General features: G+C 40.2%; 1 protein-coding gene across 3 annotated transcripts; it reads left to right on the forward strand.

Moving 5' to 3' along the window:
* Nucleotides 1–1,208: 1,208 nt before the first annotated feature.
* DNAJC25 (DnaJ heat shock protein family (Hsp40) member C25) lies at nucleotides 1,209–20,475 on the forward strand. 3 transcript variants are annotated; one of them, XM_084992824.1, is made up of 5 exons: nucleotides 9,434–9,566; nucleotides 10,062–10,317; nucleotides 14,593–14,745; nucleotides 16,888–17,358; nucleotides 18,524–20,475. In XM_084992824.1, exons 3-5 carry the CDS (start codon nucleotides 14,623–14,625, stop codon nucleotides 18,644–18,646), a joined length of 717 nt encoding a protein of 238 aa, XP_084848950.1. In that variant the 5' UTR covers nucleotides 9,434–9,566; nucleotides 10,062–10,317; nucleotides 14,593–14,622; the 3' UTR covers nucleotides 18,647–20,475. The 3 variants fall into 3 exon arrangements, with proteins under 3 accessions (XP_020923138.1, XP_084848950.1, XP_084848941.1); XM_021067479.2 differs by lacking the exons at nucleotides 9,434–9,566; nucleotides 10,062–10,317 and adding an exon at nucleotides 1,209–1,631; XM_084992815.1 differs by having other exon boundaries at nucleotides 9,446–10,317.
* Nucleotides 20,476–22,487: the final 2,012 nt, after the last annotated feature.

Raw genomic sequence — 22,487 nt, forward strand, 5'->3', positions numbered from 1 at the left:
CTGCATCCCCAAGAAGACTAGTCGGGTTCATTACCACTGAGCCACAAGGGGGAACTCCTTGTTTATCATTCTCCAGCAGAATATATACTTCCTGAAACCAAGAATCTTGTCTGCCCTGCTCACTACTATATGCCCAGAGCCTACAACGGTGCCTAGCTCATAGTAAAGACTCAGTAAGTATTTACTGAGTGAATGACAGAAACAACACTTTTTATTTTATTTTGATGTCTTTTTGCCATTTCTTGGGCCGCTGCCTTGGCATATGGAGGTTCCCAGGCTAGGGGTCGAATCGGAGCTGTAGCTGCCATCCCACGCCAGAGCCACAGCAACGTGGGATCAGAGCCGCGTCTGCGACCTACACCACAGCTCACGGCAACGCCGGATCGTTAACCCACTGAGCAAGAGCAGGGATCGAAACCGCAACCTCATGGTTCCTAGTCGGATTCGTTAACCACTGCACCACAATGGGAACTCCAGAAACAACCCTTTTTAAAGCAAAGTTCTTGTGCTACACAGTCCATGCAATATTTGGGTATAGTACACTAGAAATTTGTTTATTTGAGATACAAATTTAACTGAGCAACCACTATTTGTTTCTGGCAGCCCTACCCCCAGAATACATTTGAGAATACCTGGAGACATTTTTGATTGTCACGACTCGGGTGGTACAACTGGGATTTGGTCTGTAGTGTCCACGATGCTGCTAAACATCTTCCAATGCATGGGACAGGCCTTGCAAGGCAAAGAATTATCCAGTCCAAATGTCATAATGTGGAGTCTGAGAAACCCGGCAGTAAATGGCCATGAACTTTAAGGCAGGATAGCGACTGGAATCTCTAAGTTCAGCTTCCTTTTGAAAAGGCAGAGTGGGGTTAGTGAGGAGACCTTGGGTACACATCTTGACATCCAGATGGCAAGAGAGCCGGACGACCAATTTCAGCAGGTGAAGTCAGGATGCCTAAAAGACTGGTGGGAAGGGCACTGTGGACAGTAAAGCGCTCTGCACACACTGGTTAAGTGCACGTCAGACACTGACATCCTTACGGTCTCTCCAACTGAGAACAAATCCTCAAGCCACTGGGACTAGGAGCGCGGTCAAAGACACCGGAAGCTGGCGGGGGCCTGAAGCGTCCGGCTCCCCTGGCCACAGTCGTAAAGGAAGTGGTTGCGGCAGCCGCGTCCCGTGCGCCTGCGCGTAAGCTCCGCCTGCTGACGTGGAGCTGGGCCCGGAGGCAGAGCCGGGCGCGCCGCCGAGTGCGGGAGTGCGGCTGGGGCACTGCAGCCACGGCCGAGCCGGGATGGCGGGGCCGCTAGCTCTGCGCCGGGGAGTCCGGGCTGCCGGCCGGCGCTGGTTGGTGCTGCTGCCGCCCATGCTGCTGGCGCTGCTGCTGGCGCGGCCCGCGGGGGCCCTGGTGGAGGGTCTCTACTGCGGCACGCGGGACTGCTACGAGGTCCTGGGCGTCAGCCGCACGGCGGGCAAGGCGGAGATCGCGCGGGCCTACCGCCAGCTGGCCCGGCGCTACCACCCGGACCGCTACCGGCCGGAGCCAGGCGACGAGGGCCCCGGATGGATGCCCCAGAGCCCGGAGGAGGCCTTCTTGCTGGTGGCCACCGCCTACGAGACTCTCAAGGTGAGGTTGCGAGAGCGAGGTTTCCTGTGACTCCGGCGCGGGGCGCGGCCACCTCACCACCGATAGGATGCTGCGTGACAGCCCATTCGGCCCATTAACAAAGATGGGAGCCTTGTTGGTCTTGGGGGGACATCCAGCCCTCTCCTTTTTGTGACAGTCTTTTGTTATGCAAAGCTTTGGACTCTTAGGATTTAGTGAAAGCATTTTAATAACGTGCAGCTCACACCCGGAAAGCAGGGTGATTGTTGTACCAGGATCTGTGATAGATCACAGGAAAGGTCTCCAGTGACAATGCGATCACGCCAATTGGACATAACCAATTGGGTTGGTTCGAGATGGGTTTAATTGTGACATTTCGCTTGGGTCTAAGGTTACAAAAATACTAAGAAGAACATCGCATGTTTGGATGCTTGACTCTTGGCTCTGACACCCCTGTATGACTTTGGGTAGTGACTTCGTATGTCAGAGTACCTGTTTCTTCATATGAACAATTAAGGCTATGATACCTGCTTGTGGGCTTGTTGTGAGAATTAAATAATAAATGAGAACCCCCCCCCCCCCCCCGTATAGGGCCTGCCAGTAGGTGCTTAATGACTTGTGTTTTAAGACTCTGAGAATTCCTAGGGGGAAACGGTTTGAATATCTGTGTAGTCATTTGACAAATGTTTTATTGAGTCTATGGGGATAGGGAGATTTAGCCAGATCCTGTTTTCTCCTACTACTGTGAAGATGAAACCATAAGAAGTCAGAGTATAAATCATATTTGGTGTAAGTGTTACTGCCTCAAGGGCTCCATCATGGCAATGCAACAGCAGTTGCAGTCGTAGGGTATTTTTTTTCCAACCTTTCAATTTCCCTTTTTGAGGTAGAGTTTTCCTTCTTGCTGTATTGTCTCCTTTTAATGACTGCTTTGAGTGGGTATACTATAATTTAACCATGGATTATTTTTCTAGGTTAGATTTCCAGACCTGAAAATACTGAGTCAGGGAGTTAGTTAATGGCTCTTCCTTCTTGCTTTCCAGAACAGTTTGGATAATATGGAGTCATAAAACTTACTAAGTTCTTACCAGCATTGGTGAGATTTTAATTTTTATTGGTGATTAACTGAGCAATGCGTGGGAGGCTGGGAAAGTGCTGAGGCCAGAGAGCTTAGTCGTCTGTTGTTTAGGATAAAGAGGGATTGAGGAAGGACTTCAGAAAAATGGGAAAGACCCTCTTTATCAGGGCAGCCCAGCATCCAAGGCTCCAGTCTCTATTTTTCTGCAGTGAACAAAGATAGTAGTTCAGACAAGCAGCCAGAAGGCCTCCCTCTGGTCTTCTAAAGCCCTGGAGGGAGCACTGGGCACGTGGAGAACTTTCAGAAGAGAGGCAGCAGGAACGCTGACGACTGCTGCCTTCTTGCCGAGGCTGGAGATGGGTAGGTTTGGCATGAAAATGGTGAGCATGACAGACAGGACTTTGAAGATAAATGCTAAGAAATAGAGACAGTTAGAGATAGTACTGCAAATCTTGCCAGGAGGAAACCTGGGATATTCTTGCCATTTTCTTAGACAAATTCAGAGGTCAATCAGTGGATCTGTAATGGTTGCCTCTAAAGATTTCTACAAGCTTAGTATTGATTTGTCAGCTAATAAAAAGCTCAATAAAAAAATCTTTCCACTCAAGGACAAGGAACTTTGAGGGAGTTGAAAACTTGTATGTCTGGAGAAAGTGATACTTTTACTCTTGACTGGGACAGGTTTGTGGTAGCTGCAAATGCCTCCAAACAGGAAATTAGAATTGGAGTTGCACTGATGGAGGAAGGCATGAGAGAGTGTTTTATAGCTTCCCCGACCCCAGTCATTATGACTGCAAGAGAACGGAAATTATCTGTGAGAGAAAAGGGATGTCTGGTGATAGTTTGGACTCTTGAAAACCAACCTACTTGAGCTCGATGAAAACTCCCACTTTAAATTCACAGAGATAGATAGGGACCCCACCTCCAAGTGGAACACCTCCAGAAACTTCTTAAAAAGGCTTACATTGCAGAGGCCCTCTCCTGGAATAAGGAAAAGGGTTTTGAGTTGCTGTGTGTGGAAGAAGTGATTAAAAACAAACAGGGTTGTCTGATTTTATTTCTGTCATAATGGAAAATTGTGAGAAAGTTGCCAGAAGACATCGTTTCTGGGTAAGGCAGAGATCTGGTAAATTTGGGTCATCCCCTTGAGGCAGCAGGGATGTAACCATTGTTTTGCTTAGATTATATCTACAGGCTGGAAAGCCCCTGTGAGGGATAAGAGGTCCAAATGGCTTTGTCTAGACAAGGTCAGATAGAATAGTGGGAGAAGCTGATGAGTTCGGTGGCTCTGGAGTAAAGACGAGACACAGAAGCTCATCTGGAAGTCCACATATGCTGCATCATGGATGCAGCAACTGCAGGCCTGGGACCACATTTCATTTCTGTTTGCTTTTTTTGTTATATGCTTGCTCTATAGTTCTCCATAAAGAATAGCAGTAAGCCCTGTGAGAGCTGAAGAGGAGGGAGGGGCTTGGGAAGACTGTATTATATCCTTCTTCGCAGCCATGTTCAGTTATTGCTGGCATGTGGAGGGAAGAGTTGACTTTGTATTTGCTCTGTGAATCCATCTCTGAAACAGCTTATTCAACAAATTGTTTCTTTTTTGAAATCTGAAATAATTTAGTTGTAAATTAGTTGGCGCCAGGAGCTCCCCCCCCACTTTTTTGATAACCTTCTTAATTTCTCTTATTCTTGGTCTGTTCAAGTCTTTTAATATTGTTAACATATATAAGAAGCTATATGATATCCTTATTACAACCTTACAGTGGTATTCCATCAAAACTTCTAACAACCAAGCATCTCTGAGTCACTAAAAGGAGAATTATATTTGTGTATGATATAGTGGATTTATAATTCTGAAGTTGACTTGGTTAATTAAATGCCTCTTTGAGAGATTTTTTTTTTTTTTTTTTAGATGGTGGTTCAAACGTAAGGATACTAACATGACTAAATGCAGTTGGTCAGACAAGGAAATATCCTACCTGGTCATTGTTTTTATAGCAATAAAATTTCTACCTGTGAATAGAGAAATTGAAAAAAACAAGAAGAAGGATGGGTAATAACAGAAGGCAAAGGCCCTGGTCAGGTGCTTTTACCAAGTCATGTCCTTATATAACTTAAATTCCAGATCCCAGCAGGACTTGAAACCATTATGATTTCACATACTGCTTTGTATTTGTTTCATAGTATGAGTTAAGACAGTGAAACTGTATTTAGTGTATCTGACTACTGGGGATTCAGGGAAACTCATGGACTTTGGAAATTAAGTAAACAGAATCTCACTTGCTCTGTCAACACTGGATCTTTTTATGTGGATATAGCACTTATCACACTGCACTGTAAATACTGAGTGGCCCTTTTCCCCTCTCCACTAAACCATGATCATTTGTATATGTATATCCATGGCTCCTAGCGCAGTGTCTGGCACATAAATAATGAATGCTTATTACATAAAAACTCCTATCTGGAGATAGATTCAGGTAGGATGGAAATCAAAAGTGGATTTCTGGTGTTTTGAAATTGTTACAGGAAACCCGCTTTGGCACTTTACCCCAAATGAATTGCACTTTCAAAGAGTGGTACAGATGAAGTAGATTGGATGGGTATGAATGAAAACTTCCTGCATGAGAGAAAAACTGTACTTCTATTTAAGGAGAAATTATATTCTGGTGGCTTTTAAGGGAGAACATTAATCATTTTTTAATATAGATAAGAATTGGATGAATTAGATAAAATGAAAGGGATGGTACAGAAATTAGCAGATGAGGGAACACACAGAAAGGATGCACTTAGAAAAACTATGATTGGTAGAAAATGGAAAAATAATAGACGGCATTTCATACGATTACAAGAGAAGAGCATGGAAGAGGTCTTGGAGGTATTCCTGGCGTGCAGGTCATCTGACAACTTGAAGGGGTGTGTAGAGATGTGCTACTCCAGACATGTCTTGGCAGGGAAGTCACAGGGACACTTCCATTTCTTTTTATCAGTCTGGTTGATGTGGCAGGGCTTTAGCACTTAGGGGAAAAACTGGCAAAAAGAGGATTCGTAACTCCCTGCTATGGTACTGTTTATTGTTCTCCCTTTGTATATTCTCTTAATCAACCCTTTCTCTAACTGGTCCTGACAAAAGTGCTGAGCAAGGAGACCATAACATTGAAAAAGGCACAGTTCCTGCCTTTAAGCTTTTAATATAACAGGGAGACAGATACTTATTGTTTGGGTATTATTTATTTAAGTTGTATAATAAAAACATCTAGGTTATATTGCAGCACTGAGAGATCGCAATTATTTCTTCTCAGGGGATTGGAGAAGAATGTACTCTTTGATCTGGATCTAAGAAGGTTGACTGTGAAGGACGTTCCAGTAGAGAAAAGGCTAGATCACCAAAAACATGGAGTGATGAGTATGCAAGGCTTGTTCCAGGAATGAGGTGTAGGATCACTTCTGTTATTTTTTTCTCAAAGATTCTTTGTTTTTTGGGCGGAGGTGGGTGGGGAAATTACCTGTACTTAGTGGTGTTCCTATTTTTCTTTCCCAGCATTGATCCAAATTTTAACCAGTCATTTATGATAACTGGGTATTCATAAAAATAATAAAAATGATATAAATTTCTATTATAGTTGTGATGCTGATAAACAGCCAAATTAAGTAAACTTAATAGCAGATAGTTTTCATTTCACATGTCTGCTCTGATTGGTTACCACTCCATGGGACACTAGTAAATTTGGGGGTTCCTGGCTGGGTTTAGTGGGAAAGATGACATGTTTAATAGTTCTCCCATGGGTCCAGAAGAAGGGTCCCATAGTTCTCACATGGTACCTTGTGTGCAGCATTTGATATTTGAACCCTTAAGTGTTTAGTTTTTACTCATCCCTTAATTTCACCTGTTATTCTCTACTTATGGCCAAGGTTGATTATCTACCAGATGTGTTTACTTCTAGTGCTGTGACTACCTAACACATGATGTCATCAACAATCCATCAGAGCTCTGAGAAATGCAGAAATCACTGAGTTGATGGAATTCTAGCCAGAAACTGAGCACTTGAGATTTAAGTTTGCTTGTGCAGATTTATCATGGAAAAGCAGAATATCTTTGAGATATTCACAGAACAAAGATCCTTACTGCATTTTTCGTAAACTGTAGGGAATCTACCATTTCTAGGTTGGAAGCCTGTCAGGTGTATGGTAGGGAGAATGTTTCAGGAGACTGGAACATAGTTTAGGATTGACCTTTTTAACTGTGTTCAGGAATGTGAGCTCTGTGTTAATAGTTACCAGAGGTTTTAAAGTTGTGTTCGTTTCCTAAAGTGAGTTCTAGTAACAATATTGAGTGTGGGCTGGGGAAGACAGGAAGGTTTTTTTGTTTTTTTTTTTCCCCTTCCTTTTTAGGGCTGCTCCAGAGGCATATAGAGTTTCCCAGGCTAGGGGTCAAATCGTAGCTATGCTGCCAGCCTATGCCACAGCCACAGCCACGCAGGATCTGAACTGCGTCTGTGACCTACACCACAGCTCATGGCAATGCCAGATCCTTAACCCACTGAGCCAGGCCAGGGATCAAACCCACAACTTCATGGTTACTACTCGGATTTGTTTCTGCTGGGCCACAATAGGAATTTCAGTAGGAAGGTATTCTTGACTGAATCATTTTCATTTTATTTCCACTTCTGTCTCCTGCAATCTCATCATTCCTCTTTGGTAACTTGAGAATCTCTTAGTTGATTCATTTCTCTTTCCTTATTTTGCTTCTTTTAAAGCTACGATCACATTTTTCTTTTTTCTTCACTGCTGGCTGTCCTTCCTTCCTCATCCCCCTTCATTTAAACATTTAAACTGTCATAGGCTGGCATGTTCATCAGCACACGTGCTGGAGCTGTCCTTCCTAAGATGAACAGTGATGCTCTAAGCATCACATGGGAGGGGTGCTCTTCCTTTTGGAACCATTTGTGGCATTTGATGTTGACCACGTAGTTAGTTCTTGAGGCTGTTCTTCCTTGACTCCCTTGATGTAATTCTCTCCCCATTCTCCAAGCTTTCTAGCCATTTCTCTCAGTCTGTATCGTCTTCTTTTCCTCTGCTTTTCCTTAGAGTCCTGTTCTTTGGGTACTCTTTTATTTACTAAATCCTTCCTGATGAAACTCAACTATATCCTTGAAAACCCTGAAATCTGTGCATTCCCTGGGTTCATAGTTTTCAGTTGTCTCTCATTTGTAGCACAGGTACCCAAAATTAAACATGAAAGCAATCTTGTTACCTTTGTTAAAGCATACATTTTAAAAGAGGATATAATTATGACTCTCATACAAATACAAAAGGAACATATATTTTTTATCTCATTAATCAATGAGAAAACCAGTAAGATATTAAAACTGGTTCAAAAGAGGAAAAAGTGCCACACACTTTACAGTCAAGAGAAGGAGTGCTGAAACGCTTGTCACACGGGTCAGTATGACAAGGCTTATCAAATTGCTTTAATTCCACTGGACATAATTTGTCTTTCTGTGAACAAGAATTATTTGCATTACCTTGAGTTTTCCACAAGTTACTTCTTAACAAAGTTAAAACAGACTTTTCAAAGACAAGTTAAGATGCACCCTCCCGTAGGAAGAGATCATCCCTGGAGGCTACAGGCATTGAAACGACATCCAATCATTTTTTTCCCTCTCCATTTCAAAATCTTTCACAGTTTCCCCTGCATCTTCTCCAGACTTCCTGTCCTCTTACTTTATTCGTAGAATAACAACTAGAAATGTCACTACCATGCTCAATCTGACTGATTCTTGTAGGCTTTAATAAGACCTATTTATTCTACTTCTTAGTCTCTCAAAATCTTTCTCCCTCATTCCATTCTTTACAGTATTATCTGCCATCTTCCAAAAATATACGTGTATACTCAACGCTATTATTCTCATACTTCAAAACATTGTATTTTTGAACAGCACAGACAGTAACACCCTAACACGTTAGCATGGCACACAAGATCTCCCGTGGTTCTTATCCAAACCTATCTTCCTGATGCTCACGCTTACTACTCCTTTCTTCCTAAACGTCCTGAGTGCTTCAGCTTCACTGAATCCATTATATTCACTGACACTTCTCTATGTTAACACTTGCCTGCAACAAATTTTACGTCTTTCTTGCCTTTCAAGACCCAGCACTCACTTCATGTCTTCTGGGAGCCCCATTTTGAGTGGTCTTAGGCAGAGTTAGTATTGTGCTTTTCTTTTTCTTTTTTTTTTTTGTCTTTTTGCTATTTCTTGGGCCGCTCCTGCGGCATGTGGAGGTTCCCAGGCTAGGGGTCGAATCGGAGCTGTAGCTGCCAGCCTATGCCAGAGCCACAGCAACGCGGGATCCGAGCTGCGTCTGCAACCTACACCATAGCTCACGGCAACACCGGATCCTTAACACACTGAGCAAGGGCAGGGACCGAACCCACAACCTCATGGTTCCTAGTCGGATTCGTTAACCACTGCGCCACGAAGGGAACTCCTTTCTTTTTTTTTTTTTTTTTTTTTTTAGTATTGTGCTTTTCTTGCTTGCTAGATTCTTCTTCTAGATGGGAGAGAGTTCTTGAGGCGGGACCTTATTTGTTTCTTTATCTTCCTTTGTGTTTAGCACATGGCTTAATGCCCTGCATAACTATTACTGAACTGAAAATAACAAAGGTTTTTAAAAGCCCAGGTTTCTGGTAGGTAACACACAGGAACAGATTTGGGTTTTGAGCATGCTGAATTTGAGATATGTATGTTACATTTAGGAAATGTTCCGGAGAAATCTGAAAGCAGGAGGATGCAGGAAAAACAGATCTGAATGTCACTGGTATACAGGATGTAGGTGATAGGACACATCATGGAAGTTGTGGTCACATGCAGCCTGAGGTGAGAGGACATGGGAGAAGACAGTTGCACGAGTGACTGGTGGGCAGGGGAGAGGAAGAGAAATGAAAACCCAGAGCAGTTAACTTTCTTCCTCTAGTGGGATGTATTGGGCTGGAAAAAAATTAAGAGGGCAATTTTTTTTTTTTTTTAAGATCATTTGTGTGTGTGTATTGCTCTTAAAAATAGGATTTATATATATACTATATATTTAAAAATGAAGAAATTATTACTATATTTTCATATATTACAGATTCTTGGCCTTTACCATCCTAAATGGTTTCTACTTGTGTAACAAAAAATTTTTAATGTGAAAGTGGCTGCAATATCAAATTATTGCACTTTATGTTTATTAGAATCAATTCATTATTTCTTTCAAGGGCAAGGACATAGTATTTTTTTGTCTCTGGGGAGGGGGTGGTGATCATTTTCGTAAGAGAAGGAAGGATCCAGTGCTTTCTTTGCTTGTGGGTTTCCTCTTGTTCACTTTTGATCTAGATATTGGTGGTATGTTCCAGTCCTCCTGCATATGCCCAAGAGGATTGGGAGTGGAGTGGACACCAGCAGAAGCAGCATTTTTTCCTGTAGAGATTAGAAACAAGGAGCTTATTGCCCTGCTTGTCAAGGCTCAGGACAGAGAGGAGGAAGAAACAAGTATAAAGGTTTTGGTTTTGGAAAGAAGTTGGAATCTCCTGACCCTGGGACCTTAAGAGCCACAAATTTGCTGAAAGAAAAAGTACTACCTTATTGAAAGGTAAGATATTACACTGTTTTAAGGTTTAAGCTATTTTAGCCACGTTAGCATATCTTCATAAGCTGCGAAGTCAAGCAGTCATTTCTGCCAAGCCGAAGCTTTTGTGACATAACCACCCCTCCCACTTTTCTGGTGAGGCGGAGATCTTTGTGGCTGGAGAAGTGCTTATAGTGAGGGAGAGCCTTTATAAAATGTCACTCCGTTTTTGTTTTTGTTTTAATGGCCACACTTGCGGCACATGGAAGTTCCCAGGCTAGGGGTCAGATCAGAGCTGCAGCTGCAGGCCTCCGTCACAGCAACAGCAACACCAGATCCGAGCTACATCTGCAACCCATGCCACAGCTGTCACAACACCGAATGCTTAATCCACTGAGCGAGGCCAGGGATCAAACCTGCATCCTCATGGACACTATGTCGGGTTCTTAACCCACTGAGCCACAATGGGAACTCCAAAATCTCACTCAGTTTTGAAATGACAATTATGGAATGCCAGGCACTGAGCTAGGCCTTGGATATACAGAGATTAATGAATCACTTTACCTTGCCTTCTAGAAATCCTCATTCAAGGAAAAGAAAAAATTGATGATTACAATGTGATAAGTGCTATAATAAATAGGGAATAAATGTAGTAGGAGTGATCTAACTCTGTCTACTATAAAGTTTCCGTTCTAAAGGATTAATAGGAACTCATACAGTTGGAAGAAAGGGATGGGCATTTGAATTAAAGTGAATTCTCTGTTCAGACATAGATGTAAAAGAGCATGCTGTATTGAAGAACACAGCACAGTCCAGAAATTGCTGTCTGAAGGTTTGCTCTGGGCAAAAGAAGGGAGAGTGATGCAATGTTGCTAACTAGATAAATTTGGCCCAGTTATGGAGGCCTTGTTACATGCCAAGGAAAACTGAACTTATTAGCCACTGAGAAGCTTTAGATATAAAAAACAAAAAAAGGCTACTTTAGTCCCAATTTGAGTAGGAAAAACATAAATACATGGTATTAAAATAAGAATGTACTGATAGCTCTCTCATTGGGTCTCAGTCTCTGTCTTTGCTCTTCTGCTAATATTCCTAGTATCCTTTATTCTCATTAGGTTGATTCTAAACTTAGTGGGTTACTAAAGTAGGGATTTGACTAGGCTGTTGAGAATTCCTAACTGTTCAATTCATGCCAACCTCGGACACCTTGTAAAGTATCTCATGCATGCCTCAGCCTAAAATCCATTTTCTTTATTCTGGAGAGAAAGCTGTAAACCTATTAATGAAGGCAGATTCCGACTGAATAAATGCTATAAAGAGGGGGTGGCCAAGCTTCTTGTCTCTCATCATGACCAAAACAGGGCTCTGAAATGATGGTGGCCCCAAGGGAAAGAAAACCATTCTAAGAGAAGTCAAGGTGGTGTGAAGACTCATTGTAGAGGACCCTGAATAGACCCCATAGGCTCTAGCTGCAGTCAAGAGACCAGACATAAGGGGTGCATTTTGGAACCGTGCGTGCTGGGACATTAGTTGACCAGCCTGTTAGAGGAGCTCTGGACTTGATGGAGTCACAAATCTGGGGATCATTGAGAACATGGTGATCCTGGGGGAAGATCTGGGTGAAATGCCTGAAGAGGGATATCTGCATTCTATGGATTGTGACCTTCACTAAAGAAACAAAGAAGAGAGAATAGCCACTATTCAAAAATCATGCTGTATACTTCAACCAGGGAGGACAGACAGACTGGGCAAAGGGCTCTGCAGAGATAGTGAGGTCTGTGGGACCCTCATCTCAGGGGGGCGGTCAGTATCAAAGTTAACATGTAATATGGTTGGAGCAAAGAAAAGAATCGTGTTTGAAGAAATATATTTCAAAAAGCATCGGCCACGGATTTCCTGTCGTGGCTCAGTGGTTAACGAATCCGACCAGGAACCATAAGGTTGCAGGTTCGATCCCTGGCCTCGCTCGGTGGGTTAAGGATCTGGCGTTGCCATGAGCTGTGGTGTAGGTCGCAGACATGGCTTGGATCCCGCATTGCTGTGGCTGTGGTGTAGGCTGGCGGCTACAGTTCTGATTCGACCCGTAGCCTGGGAACCTCCATATGCGGGGGAGCAGCCCTAGAAAAGGCCAAAAGACAAAAACAAACAAACAAAAAACCAAAAAGCACTGGCCAGAATTGGGGGACTGAGTTTAAAAGGCAAAGATTTCAGGCCCAGAGCAGAGCATATGTACGCAGTTAGCCCAAAAAGCAAAAAAAAAAAAAAAAAAAATGGAGGGAGAATGGAAAAATTCTCAAAGGATGTCTTGAAGTACTCCATATGAGATACATCAAGGGACACAGAGCTACAACATTTTACCCTCTCTAGGTTGGAAGCTCCAGAAGATGATGCTAGCTTGTAGAAGGAATAATAGACTGGCAGTTGAGGCATGGGGCAGCTGCCACAAGAAAATCTTTTTTTGATGGAAGAGAACATACAAGGGCTGAATTTGAAAATACTATAGCCTGAGCTCAGCTTTCCTTATATAACAAATGATTCTCATTTTGGGCCTCCATATAGTGCCATGGAACAGACTTTAAATATATTTACATCTGATTATACGAGATACTACATCTAGTTTTGAATTCTAGTCAGAGGTAAAAAATATCTTAAATGTAATGAATGTAAGAACTGTCACTGAGAATGTGCTCAAATTCAGAATTCTTAACAGAAAATATATGATTTTAAAGGATATAGGGAAGATTCTATCATTAGGAAACTTCTTAAGTCTAAGAAACTATAGGAGTTCCTGTTGTGGTTCAGAGGGTTAAGAACCCAACATGGTGTCCTTGAGGATATGGGTCCAATCCCTGGCCTTGCTCAGTGGGTTAAGGATCCGTCATAGCCGTGAGCTATGGTGTAGGTTGCAGACGTGGCTCGGATCTGGTGTTGCTGTGGTGTAGGCTGACAGCTGCAGCTCTGATTTGACCCCTAGCCTGGGTCCAGATGCCGCAGGTGCAGCCCTAAAAATAAATTAAAAAAATTTAAAAAATCTAAGAAACTCCATATTGGAAGATGCAGGAGGAGCCCCTGAACAGACTTCAGAGCCTCTGTGGTGGTAAACACTCAGTTTAAATTTTGAAAGGTTTAGCTAATAATCTGCAAAACTCTATGACTGTTGAATACTGAAATTATCCTAGAAAGAAATCCTCTAGGTTAAAAAAAAGATTTTTTTTTTTTCTTAATGGTTTCTGTCATACTCATTATAGAGAGTAAGGAACTTGCTGTTGTTTTAGTCTTTAATGTTGTTTGGAAACAAGACAAGCTGAAAAATAGGTTCTCTGTGGGACTGAAAAAAAAAAAGCAAATCATAACCTAGTTTAATAGCTTTTCAACCTATGTAGCTCAATAAAAGATTGGCATTTTTACCTGGTAGAAATTGAATACAGTTAGAGACCGTTTTAAAAAATGTTTTGTGAACATCTGAGCAGCATTTCAGAATGCCATAATTTTTTCAACATGTTTGCATGACTAAGAAAGAGCTACATACTACCTTATTTGTGAACTGGGCTGTGATGGTGTGTTATGATGGTAAAGTACGGTATATTTTTAACATGTTTTGTATAGTGTATGTCATTTGATATTCAGAACAACCCTGTAAAATTAGTAGGGCAGCTATTAATATCTCTCTTCTACAACTGAAGAAGGCTGAAGCTCAGGCTAAAAATTTTGCCCCATGTGACCAAGGTAGATTTTGACCATAACATGCATCGGTGTTCTCAGTGTTCCCTTGAGATGAGGATAATTCAGTTTTGAGGACACAGACTGGTTTTGTCTACTTTTTTGTCTTAATCGTTGCTTCCAAAAGAAAACTTTCTATACAAGGTTGGGAAATGAGTGTGAATATCTACAACAGCGAGAAAAGATTTTTTTTTTTCCCGTCACCAGTTACTGAGCGCAGTATTAGCATGCGCTGAAGTTAGAAGAACAAGGTGACATCCTCATAAGCCCCATATCACTAGCTAAAAAGGCATGGCTCATTGCTATTGAAGTGTTTTTATTTTTCCAAGAGGACTGATAATATTCAGTAATTTGAGGACATTTTTTTATTATGCTTTATACCTTAATAACATTAAAGTTTTGGCAACAAATTTATGTGTGCCTTTGAGGAATGAATGGGACACGATTTTATTCTGACAGTTTATTATTTTACGAAGATTGATTACAGAATTATGAAATTCTAGAGTTTACTTAACAGATTTTTAGCTTAGGCCATTTTATGACTTGTCCAAGGAAATTGGGTATCTTGTTATTTTACAGGATGAAGAAACGCGAAAAGATTATGATTACATGCTGGATCACCCCGAAGAGTACTACAGCCACTACTACCACTACTACAGCAGGCGCTTAGCCCCTAAAGTGGATGTGAGGGTTGTGATTTTGGTCAGTGTGTGCGCTATCTCAGTGTTTCAGGTGGGTACTGATGGATGTGTGCATCTCCCCGTGGCGCAGGGGTGTCCTTACAACTGAACTAGAGGCACTTTTAAGTAGAATTTTACTTTCAGTGAAGATGACTTTTTTTTAACATTAGAAAAATATTCATTGATGTAACCAATTGATAGCTTTGGAATCTTGGTCGGCAAAATCTAAGAAATAGGTCATGAATGTCATTCTCTTACTACCAAAAGTAACAAAAAAACCCTGCATCTTTTTCTCATTGCTCCCTCTAGAGTATTTTCCATATAAGAGCCAGAGTGAATGTCCGCTAGGTCAACTCGATTACAGGTGCCTTCAACAACATGGGTGTGAACTGCGTGGGTTTCCCTACGGGCGGCTTGTTTTCACCACATGCTGTGCCACACTGTGGTACTACACGGTCTGAGGTTGATGGAATCCAAGCATGTGGAGGAACTGTGTGTGTGTGTGTGTGTGTGTGGAGGGCCGACTTCAAGTCACACTCAGATTTGGCAGAGGGTGGGCACCCATTTGTTGCTCCAAGATCAACTATGCTTTTGTAGAACTTTTCAATGATTTCCCATTAAATTTGGGGAAAAACCTGAACTCCTTAATATGGCCTAATGAGTCCTGGCACCTAACCACCAAATGCCAGGAGTGCAGTGCTTGCATCATTGTTACAAACAAAAACGTCTCACAAATTTCCACATGACAGCTAAGGGCACTCCTGCTCAGGTTGAAAACCACTGAAATAGACTAAAAATGCTACGGTAACTTTCTGTGTGTTTTAAAGTATCACAAAAACATAAGTTCATTTTGAAATGAGTTTTTCCTACCGTTCTTCCTAAACTGACCACACCTGTCATATCTTTCTGTAGAGGAAAAAAAGTCAAATGATGAGAGTGAAGCAATTTGCTAGTTTGAAAATTACTTCTCCAGTTTAATTCTCAGAATTGAAATTCAATTTATATGACAAATTCCTATTGAAAACCAAGGCTGTATATTTTTAAATGTATTGGCTTTTGTAGTGTTGCCCTACAGTTCCTCCTCCCCCTTTTTTTTTCTATGCCTAATAGATTGCTACTATAATATTTCAGGATATTAATGGTGTTATTGCTATATTCATACAGTAAAATTCATCTGAAATGTGTGGAGGTACTATATAAGGAATAGAACTCCTTCTGATAATAAAGGGTTGAATATATTGAAGTGAATTAATGTTTTCCTGTCCAAATAAATAGAATCCAAACATACTTGAATCTTTCAGTTAAAAATATGATGTGCATTTCTGTGTAGATGGTTTAGGAAAGAGATATAGTTGCCCAAGTCTATACTCTGATTTTTGTGAAAGAAATTCCTCACCAGCTAGTTCTGCCATTTAATTCTTCCTCCAGTAAGTAGATTGCAATCTTAAAAAAGAAGAAGAAGAAGAAGAGATTTCTTAATTCTGATCTAGGGAAGAGCCAAATTGTAAAGATGTGAAGTTGTCAGGTGTGGTGTAATTCCCTCCATCCTCTGATCCTGAGTGTCTCCTGACTGAGTCAGGGCTTTTTGGCTCAGCTCAGGGCTTATCCAACTTAATCCATCCTGGAAATCCCATGTCCACCTGGGCATCATTCAATTATATCTATCTATCTATCTATCTATCTATCTATCTATCTATCTATCTATCTATCTTTCTTTCTTTCTCTCTCTCTCTCTCTCTTTCTTTCTCTCTCTCTCTCTCCCTCTCTCTCTCTCTCTCTTTCTTTCTTTTTTTTTTTTTTTTTGTCTTTTTGCCATTTCTTGGACCGCTCCCGCGGCATATGGAGGTTCCCAGGCTAGGGGTCCAATCGAAGCCACAGCCACCAGTCTACGCCACAGCCATAGCAGCGCCGGATCCGAGCAGCATCTGCAACCTACACCACAGCTCATGGCAACACCAGATCGTCAACCCATTGAGCAAGGGCAGGGATCGAACCCTCAACCTCATGGTTCCTAGTCAGATTCGTTAACCACTGCGCCACGACGGGAACTCCCATTCAATTATATCTTTAACTTAGAATAAAATTGTTGAGCTCCCTGTTTTGAATCAGAATGGATTTTTGGGGAGGGGATAGTGTTCACCACGGTGAATTTTGGTAATAAAAGTGACCTTTTTTTCTTTGTTAAATATTCTAGTTTTTCAGCTGGTGGAATACCTATGACAAGGCAATCAGCTACCTGGCCACGGTGCCCAAGTACCGCATCCAAGCCATGGAGATTGCCAAGCAGCAGGGATTGCTCAGGAAAGCCAAAGAGAAGGGCAGAAACAAAAAGTCCAAAGAGGAAATTCGTGACGAGGAGGAAAACATCATAAAGAACATTATAAAAAGTAAAATAGATATAAAGGGGGGCTGTCAGAAACCCCAGATACGTGACCTTCTCCTGTTTCAAATCCTCTTAGCTCCTTTTCATCTGTGCTCATACATAGTCTGGTATTGCCGATGGATCTATAAATTTAACATCAAAGGCAAAGAATATGGGGAAGAAGAAAGACTATATATCATACGTAAATCTATGAAGATGTCACAGTCTCAGTTTGATAGTCTAGAAGACCATCAGAAAGAAACTTTTCTTAAACGGGAGCTTTGGATAAAGGAGAATTATGAGGTGAGTAATTACTCTGCTGTGATTTTACTGTTATCTTCCTTACCAAGTGAAAATCAGGTATATGACAAGGGATCACAGAAGGGTGCTCAAATTTCTGAAATCCAAGAGTTAAATAATGCACAAAGATCTACTTTTATTAAAAAGTATGGCTATATTTAATAGAGGAACAGTGGGTTTTTCCCTGTAATTTGTCTTTTTAAAAGGTGAAGTTCAAATACTTTACTAAGGCTAAAAATTTTAAGAATGGTCTAGTTTGTTGTGTTAAACTGCAGTGGGATGATATGCATGTTTGCAGGAGTATCCCAACTTTCTGTTAATTGTACCTACTAAACTTTGGTCTTCTCCAAATTTTCTTCATGTTTTTTTAATCTCTGGTTCTTAAAAATCCTGATAATTTTTTTTCTTTTTTTCAACTTTTTAGACATTTCTTTTTATATTTCTTTTTAAATTTGGAAGTAAAAAATTTCTTTCTAAAATTGGATATGGCTGTGAAACTGGTTATGAAAACTTGGCCATTTAGCTTCAACTGACATCTATTAAAGGTTATAGAAATGAAAGGTGTTCTTTGTTCTTAAACTGTGTAGTTTATTTAACCTTCTTTGGGAATTTGAATTAAAAATATTTTGAAAAACCAATAATTATCTTTGAAGATAAATGTAGTTGTAAGTTCAGTTTAGAGACAAATTTATAAGGTCATTTTGTTCCTTGGTCAGGATCAACAAGTACTGAAAAGTCATCCATTAAATTTACGGATTTATGTTAAAAAAATAAAGTGATGAAGTTGATAAGTCAGCCTGGGCTCAAACCAAGGAAAAAATAAAGTGTTGATTTTTTAATATTGGACATGAGTTGTAGAGAGGAAATGTTTAAACCCTTTAAACTCAGCTTATATGTAATTTCAAGGAGGAAAAGAATGTATTTCCAGGTTATAGAAAGCAGTGAAAAAAATTTGTGATTCTTGTAGAAGTTCTTTTTTACTTAAGGATGAATGTCAAAGTGCTTCATTGCTTAGTATTTTTAGGTGCATGGTATTCATAAGAGAAACCAATCCATTCATTAGAAACTTTTACCTAATAGTATTTGAAAAAAATGAACATGCCATAAAGCTAATGACAAATGTTTCTCTTTGGATTGTAAATTCAGTTTGTGTTATTTATACTTATAGGTCTACAAAGAGGAACAAAAAGAAGAACTAAAGAAAAAATTGGCAAATGACCCTAGATGGAAGAGATATAGGAGATGGATGAAGAATGAAGGGCCTGGACGGCTAACATTTGTGGATGACTGAAGATTGCTGGAATGCGACTCTGCCAGACCTTATGTGATATTATTTTGATAACGGAATTATTTTAGAAATGTGTGGACTGCTCCTCAGCAGTAACTAAAATTCCTCAAGTATTTGATTAAACAGAATAATGTAGAAATTCCCTTAACACTTTATACATAAGACATTTATGATCAATTTTTATAATCGATTTGTGGATTTTGTTAAAAGATTTGACATGAAGATTTATTCGTTGCCATTTTATAATTTTATATGTTTAGTTAAAATTTGACATGAAAATTTATTCGACGCCATTTAAAATTTTTACGTGTTAAGTGTTTATGCCTCACAAGTGTTTCCTTATTCTTTGTTACAGTGCTACATTTTTCTGCTTTCATGGCCTCTAATATTTTCACAAAACATAAAAAATTATAACAGCACTTAATTACATTATTGAAAGTATCTTTTTTAGACACAAACTTCTTCAGCAAAATGATTCAGCTATCATGTCATCTTTGTGACAGTTGTTATAAGATTTGAAATATGTTCAAAATATTTCTCTAGGAGTATCTTCTGCCAAACTGTCTTTATAATATCTCCCCCAAGTTATAATATTCTTAATAAGATCAGAAACTCTCCAGGAGAGTGAATCTACCTTTATGTCCTTGTAGGATGATATTGATTACAGTCATTATAGGACTATAATTGTGCTCCCCAACATTTCTCCAGAAAGGACCTTGACTGTCAAAAGGTCTTTTGTACAACAGTACCGCTTTCTTAACCCCTTCAATTAAAAAAAAAAAAAAATGACAGAGCAGAAAAAGAGTAATGAAAAGTCCATATATTATGAAGTCCTTGAGTGGTGAAAAACCCATTGTGTGTGGTATGTAGATGTATTTCCATGCATTTAAACCAGAGAGGAGAGGTGCATGGATATGTGCTGTTCTGTCAAACAATGAAACATAAATGTTTTTAAGTGTGGAAGTGAAAGTAACTCACACAGTCTGAATGAGCATGCTACTGCAGCAAAGTATCGACACACCTTCTGGTGGTACATCCATCGTCCTATTAAACGATATGTCCCAGTCCATTGTGTTAATAAAATGGTCGCAATATATCATAAGTTTGTTGGTATGACACTATAAGATGAACATATTGCTTTTGTATTATATAACTGTAAGAGATGTAATGTAAAAGTATAGTATAATAGATGTGGAGAGTGTTCCTACTCAAACTAGTCTCTTCAAGACCTCGGCCCAAACATGTGACACCGACACATGCAGGAGGGGAAGAGTTCTGCCCTTGCTAAGGTAGCAAAAGACCTGAGGTGGGTTATTTAGACCGTGAGTGGAGGGCCTCAATTACCTCAGTAGAAAATCAGGGAAGGAGTTTGACCAGATTATCCTGAGGGCTCTTTTGCAGCTCTAAAATTCTGAAATGATATATATACTATTTATATTTTTGTAAACTTTAGATGAAAGTGTTTTATGCATCCATTCATCTTTGAGAGGGTGGAGAAATAACAGTGTGAAATTATAGGAAGCTATGTTTCAAACTTCAGGTGCCCAACTCTTAATCATAGATAAATGTCTTTCAAAGGTGCCATGGTTGTAGAATTGTCAATCCTTGTCTCAGTGAGTATGTTATCATACATTTAACACAACAGTATTTATCACCTAAGAACAGAATTATGTACCGTTATGTTATGAGGACCAGAAAGAAATGTAAGCACTTGCCCCTCTGTTAAAATTTCAAATAAATTTATAATTAACTGTATTTTTAAAAAACCTAGTGATCAGGAAAAATACAAAGGTCTGGATATATTAGCATTCATAAAGGTTGGCTGATAAAAACAGTGTGTGTATCTTTGGATATTATTTTGGATATATGCTAGGTTGCTGTATTTCTTTCTGCCTTTATATAGAAATCGCTGTTTCTGGAATTGTTCCTGGCAGCCTGCTCACTTGGTAAAAGTTTGACTGAACTCTTGGAATCACGGTCATTGCATGGGTAAGATGAATGGAACCTCCTTAACAGAAGGACTCATTCTTCTCTTCCCTTCCCTCAAGGAAGTGGCTCAAAATTTGAGAGCAAAGGAAAGATGATTAGTTGTGTCACAAGTGCCTGGATATCTTTACTGTATCCATACTTTACCCATCACCCCCCCCCCCGAAAAAAAAAACCCAAAAACCAAAAGCTGCTTAGAAACATCTAGAGAAGAATTGGGGTAGGAGATCCCAAAACCCTGCTATAGTTGGAAGATGTCTTCTTGTGCTTCATTTTAGGACTATCACTAGTTCCTTTTTGTTTGGTATTCAGGGGTTTATAGTGCATAGCTACTCATTGCTTTCTATTTATTATCACTTCATATAATTGAAGTCTGTGCTAAAATTACCCTTAGGGTTACTTTCATGTCAGATATCCTCACAGCAGATTCCAAAACTGACCCTTCTTTCATTGGTCTTATTTCTTTCTTTCTTTTTTTTTTTTGTCTTTTTGCTATTTCTTGGGCCGCTCCCGTGGCATATGGAGGTTCCCAGGCTAGGGGTCGAATCGGAGCTGTAGCCCCCGGCCTACGCCAGAGCCACAGCAATGCGGGATCCGAGCCGCGTCTGCAACCTACACCACAGCTCATGGCAACGCCGGATTGTTAACCCACTGAGCAAGCGCAGGGATTGAACCCTCGACCTCATGGTTCCTAGTCGGATTCATTAACCACTGCGCCAGGACAGGAACTCCATTGGTCTTATTTCTTTAAGAATTCCCCAAGTTCTGCAGATCATAGGTTGAAGTTTTATAACACCTCTATCAAGTAGGGGCCATGCCTAGAATTTTAAACACTACAAGTGATGTACAGAAACTCAAAATGCTACATGAAAAAAAATAGTTTACGGAATTAGCAACTATTTACTATTGAATTCATGTTAAGAAAATTATAGTTTATTTTCTTTGAGGTTTTTTTTTTTTTTTAAATTGAATTAAAGGGCAGTAAACTTTTAACACCCACACCTTGGAAATATTTTACTTGAGTGGAAGCCAGCTGCTAAGCTAACATTCAGCTAGTTTTATGAACCAGTGTGCTGGCCCCAAACTGAAAGTTCTGTGGAAGTTAAAGAGAAATGGCTTTTATTAGATATTAGTATGAGTATTTAAGGACTTTAAATCAGACATGGCCTCTGAGTTTTAATTGTGCACTTGAGGCAGATAAATGTTGATACAAAATAGCTGTGTATGGATGAATTATAATTAACTTACAAAATGTGACAGTCTTTTAATTTAAATATAGGATAAGGCAAAATATGGATCCTAATAACTAAATAAAATTTGCTAAACAAATTTAACCTTTTTCTGGCTTCCTCATCTGTGAAGTGAGGGATCTTTTTAGATAATCAAGACTTAAAAATCTATAAGCCCTCAAATTTATATAGGTTTAGGGTCTGAAGTCAATTAGATTGCCTGCGGTTGAGAAATATAATGAGTACTGAATTAAAAAGTTTACATAATTTGTCATAAACTTTATTTTTATTTATTTTTTTGCTTTTTTAGGTCCGCACCAGCAGCATGTGGAGGTTCCCAGGCTAGGGGTCCTACACCACAGCCGCAGCCACGCCAGATCCAAGCGCGTCTGGGAGCTACACCACAGCTCAGGGCAACGCCGGATCCTTAACCCACTGAGTAAAGCCAGAGATCCAACCCTCGATCTCATGGTTACTAATTGGATTCATTTCTGCTGTGGGAAATGACGGGATCTCCTAATTTGTCGTAAACTTTAATCAGCTTCTTAAAAGGATTCAGACTATTCTTGACAGTTGTGTATGGAGTGGATCACATGGTCTCAGGTCAGTGGCATATGGGATTTCTTACA

This window comes from Sus scrofa, chromosome 1, assembly GCF_054392235.1.
Source record: "Sus scrofa isolate SSC_HxYL_T2T_F1_AM1 chromosome 1, Sscrofa_HxYL_maternal_Yorkshire_Landrace_v2.0, whole genome shotgun sequence".
In the NCBI taxonomy this organism is placed as follows: Eukaryota; Metazoa; Chordata; class Mammalia; order Artiodactyla; family Suidae; genus Sus; species Sus scrofa.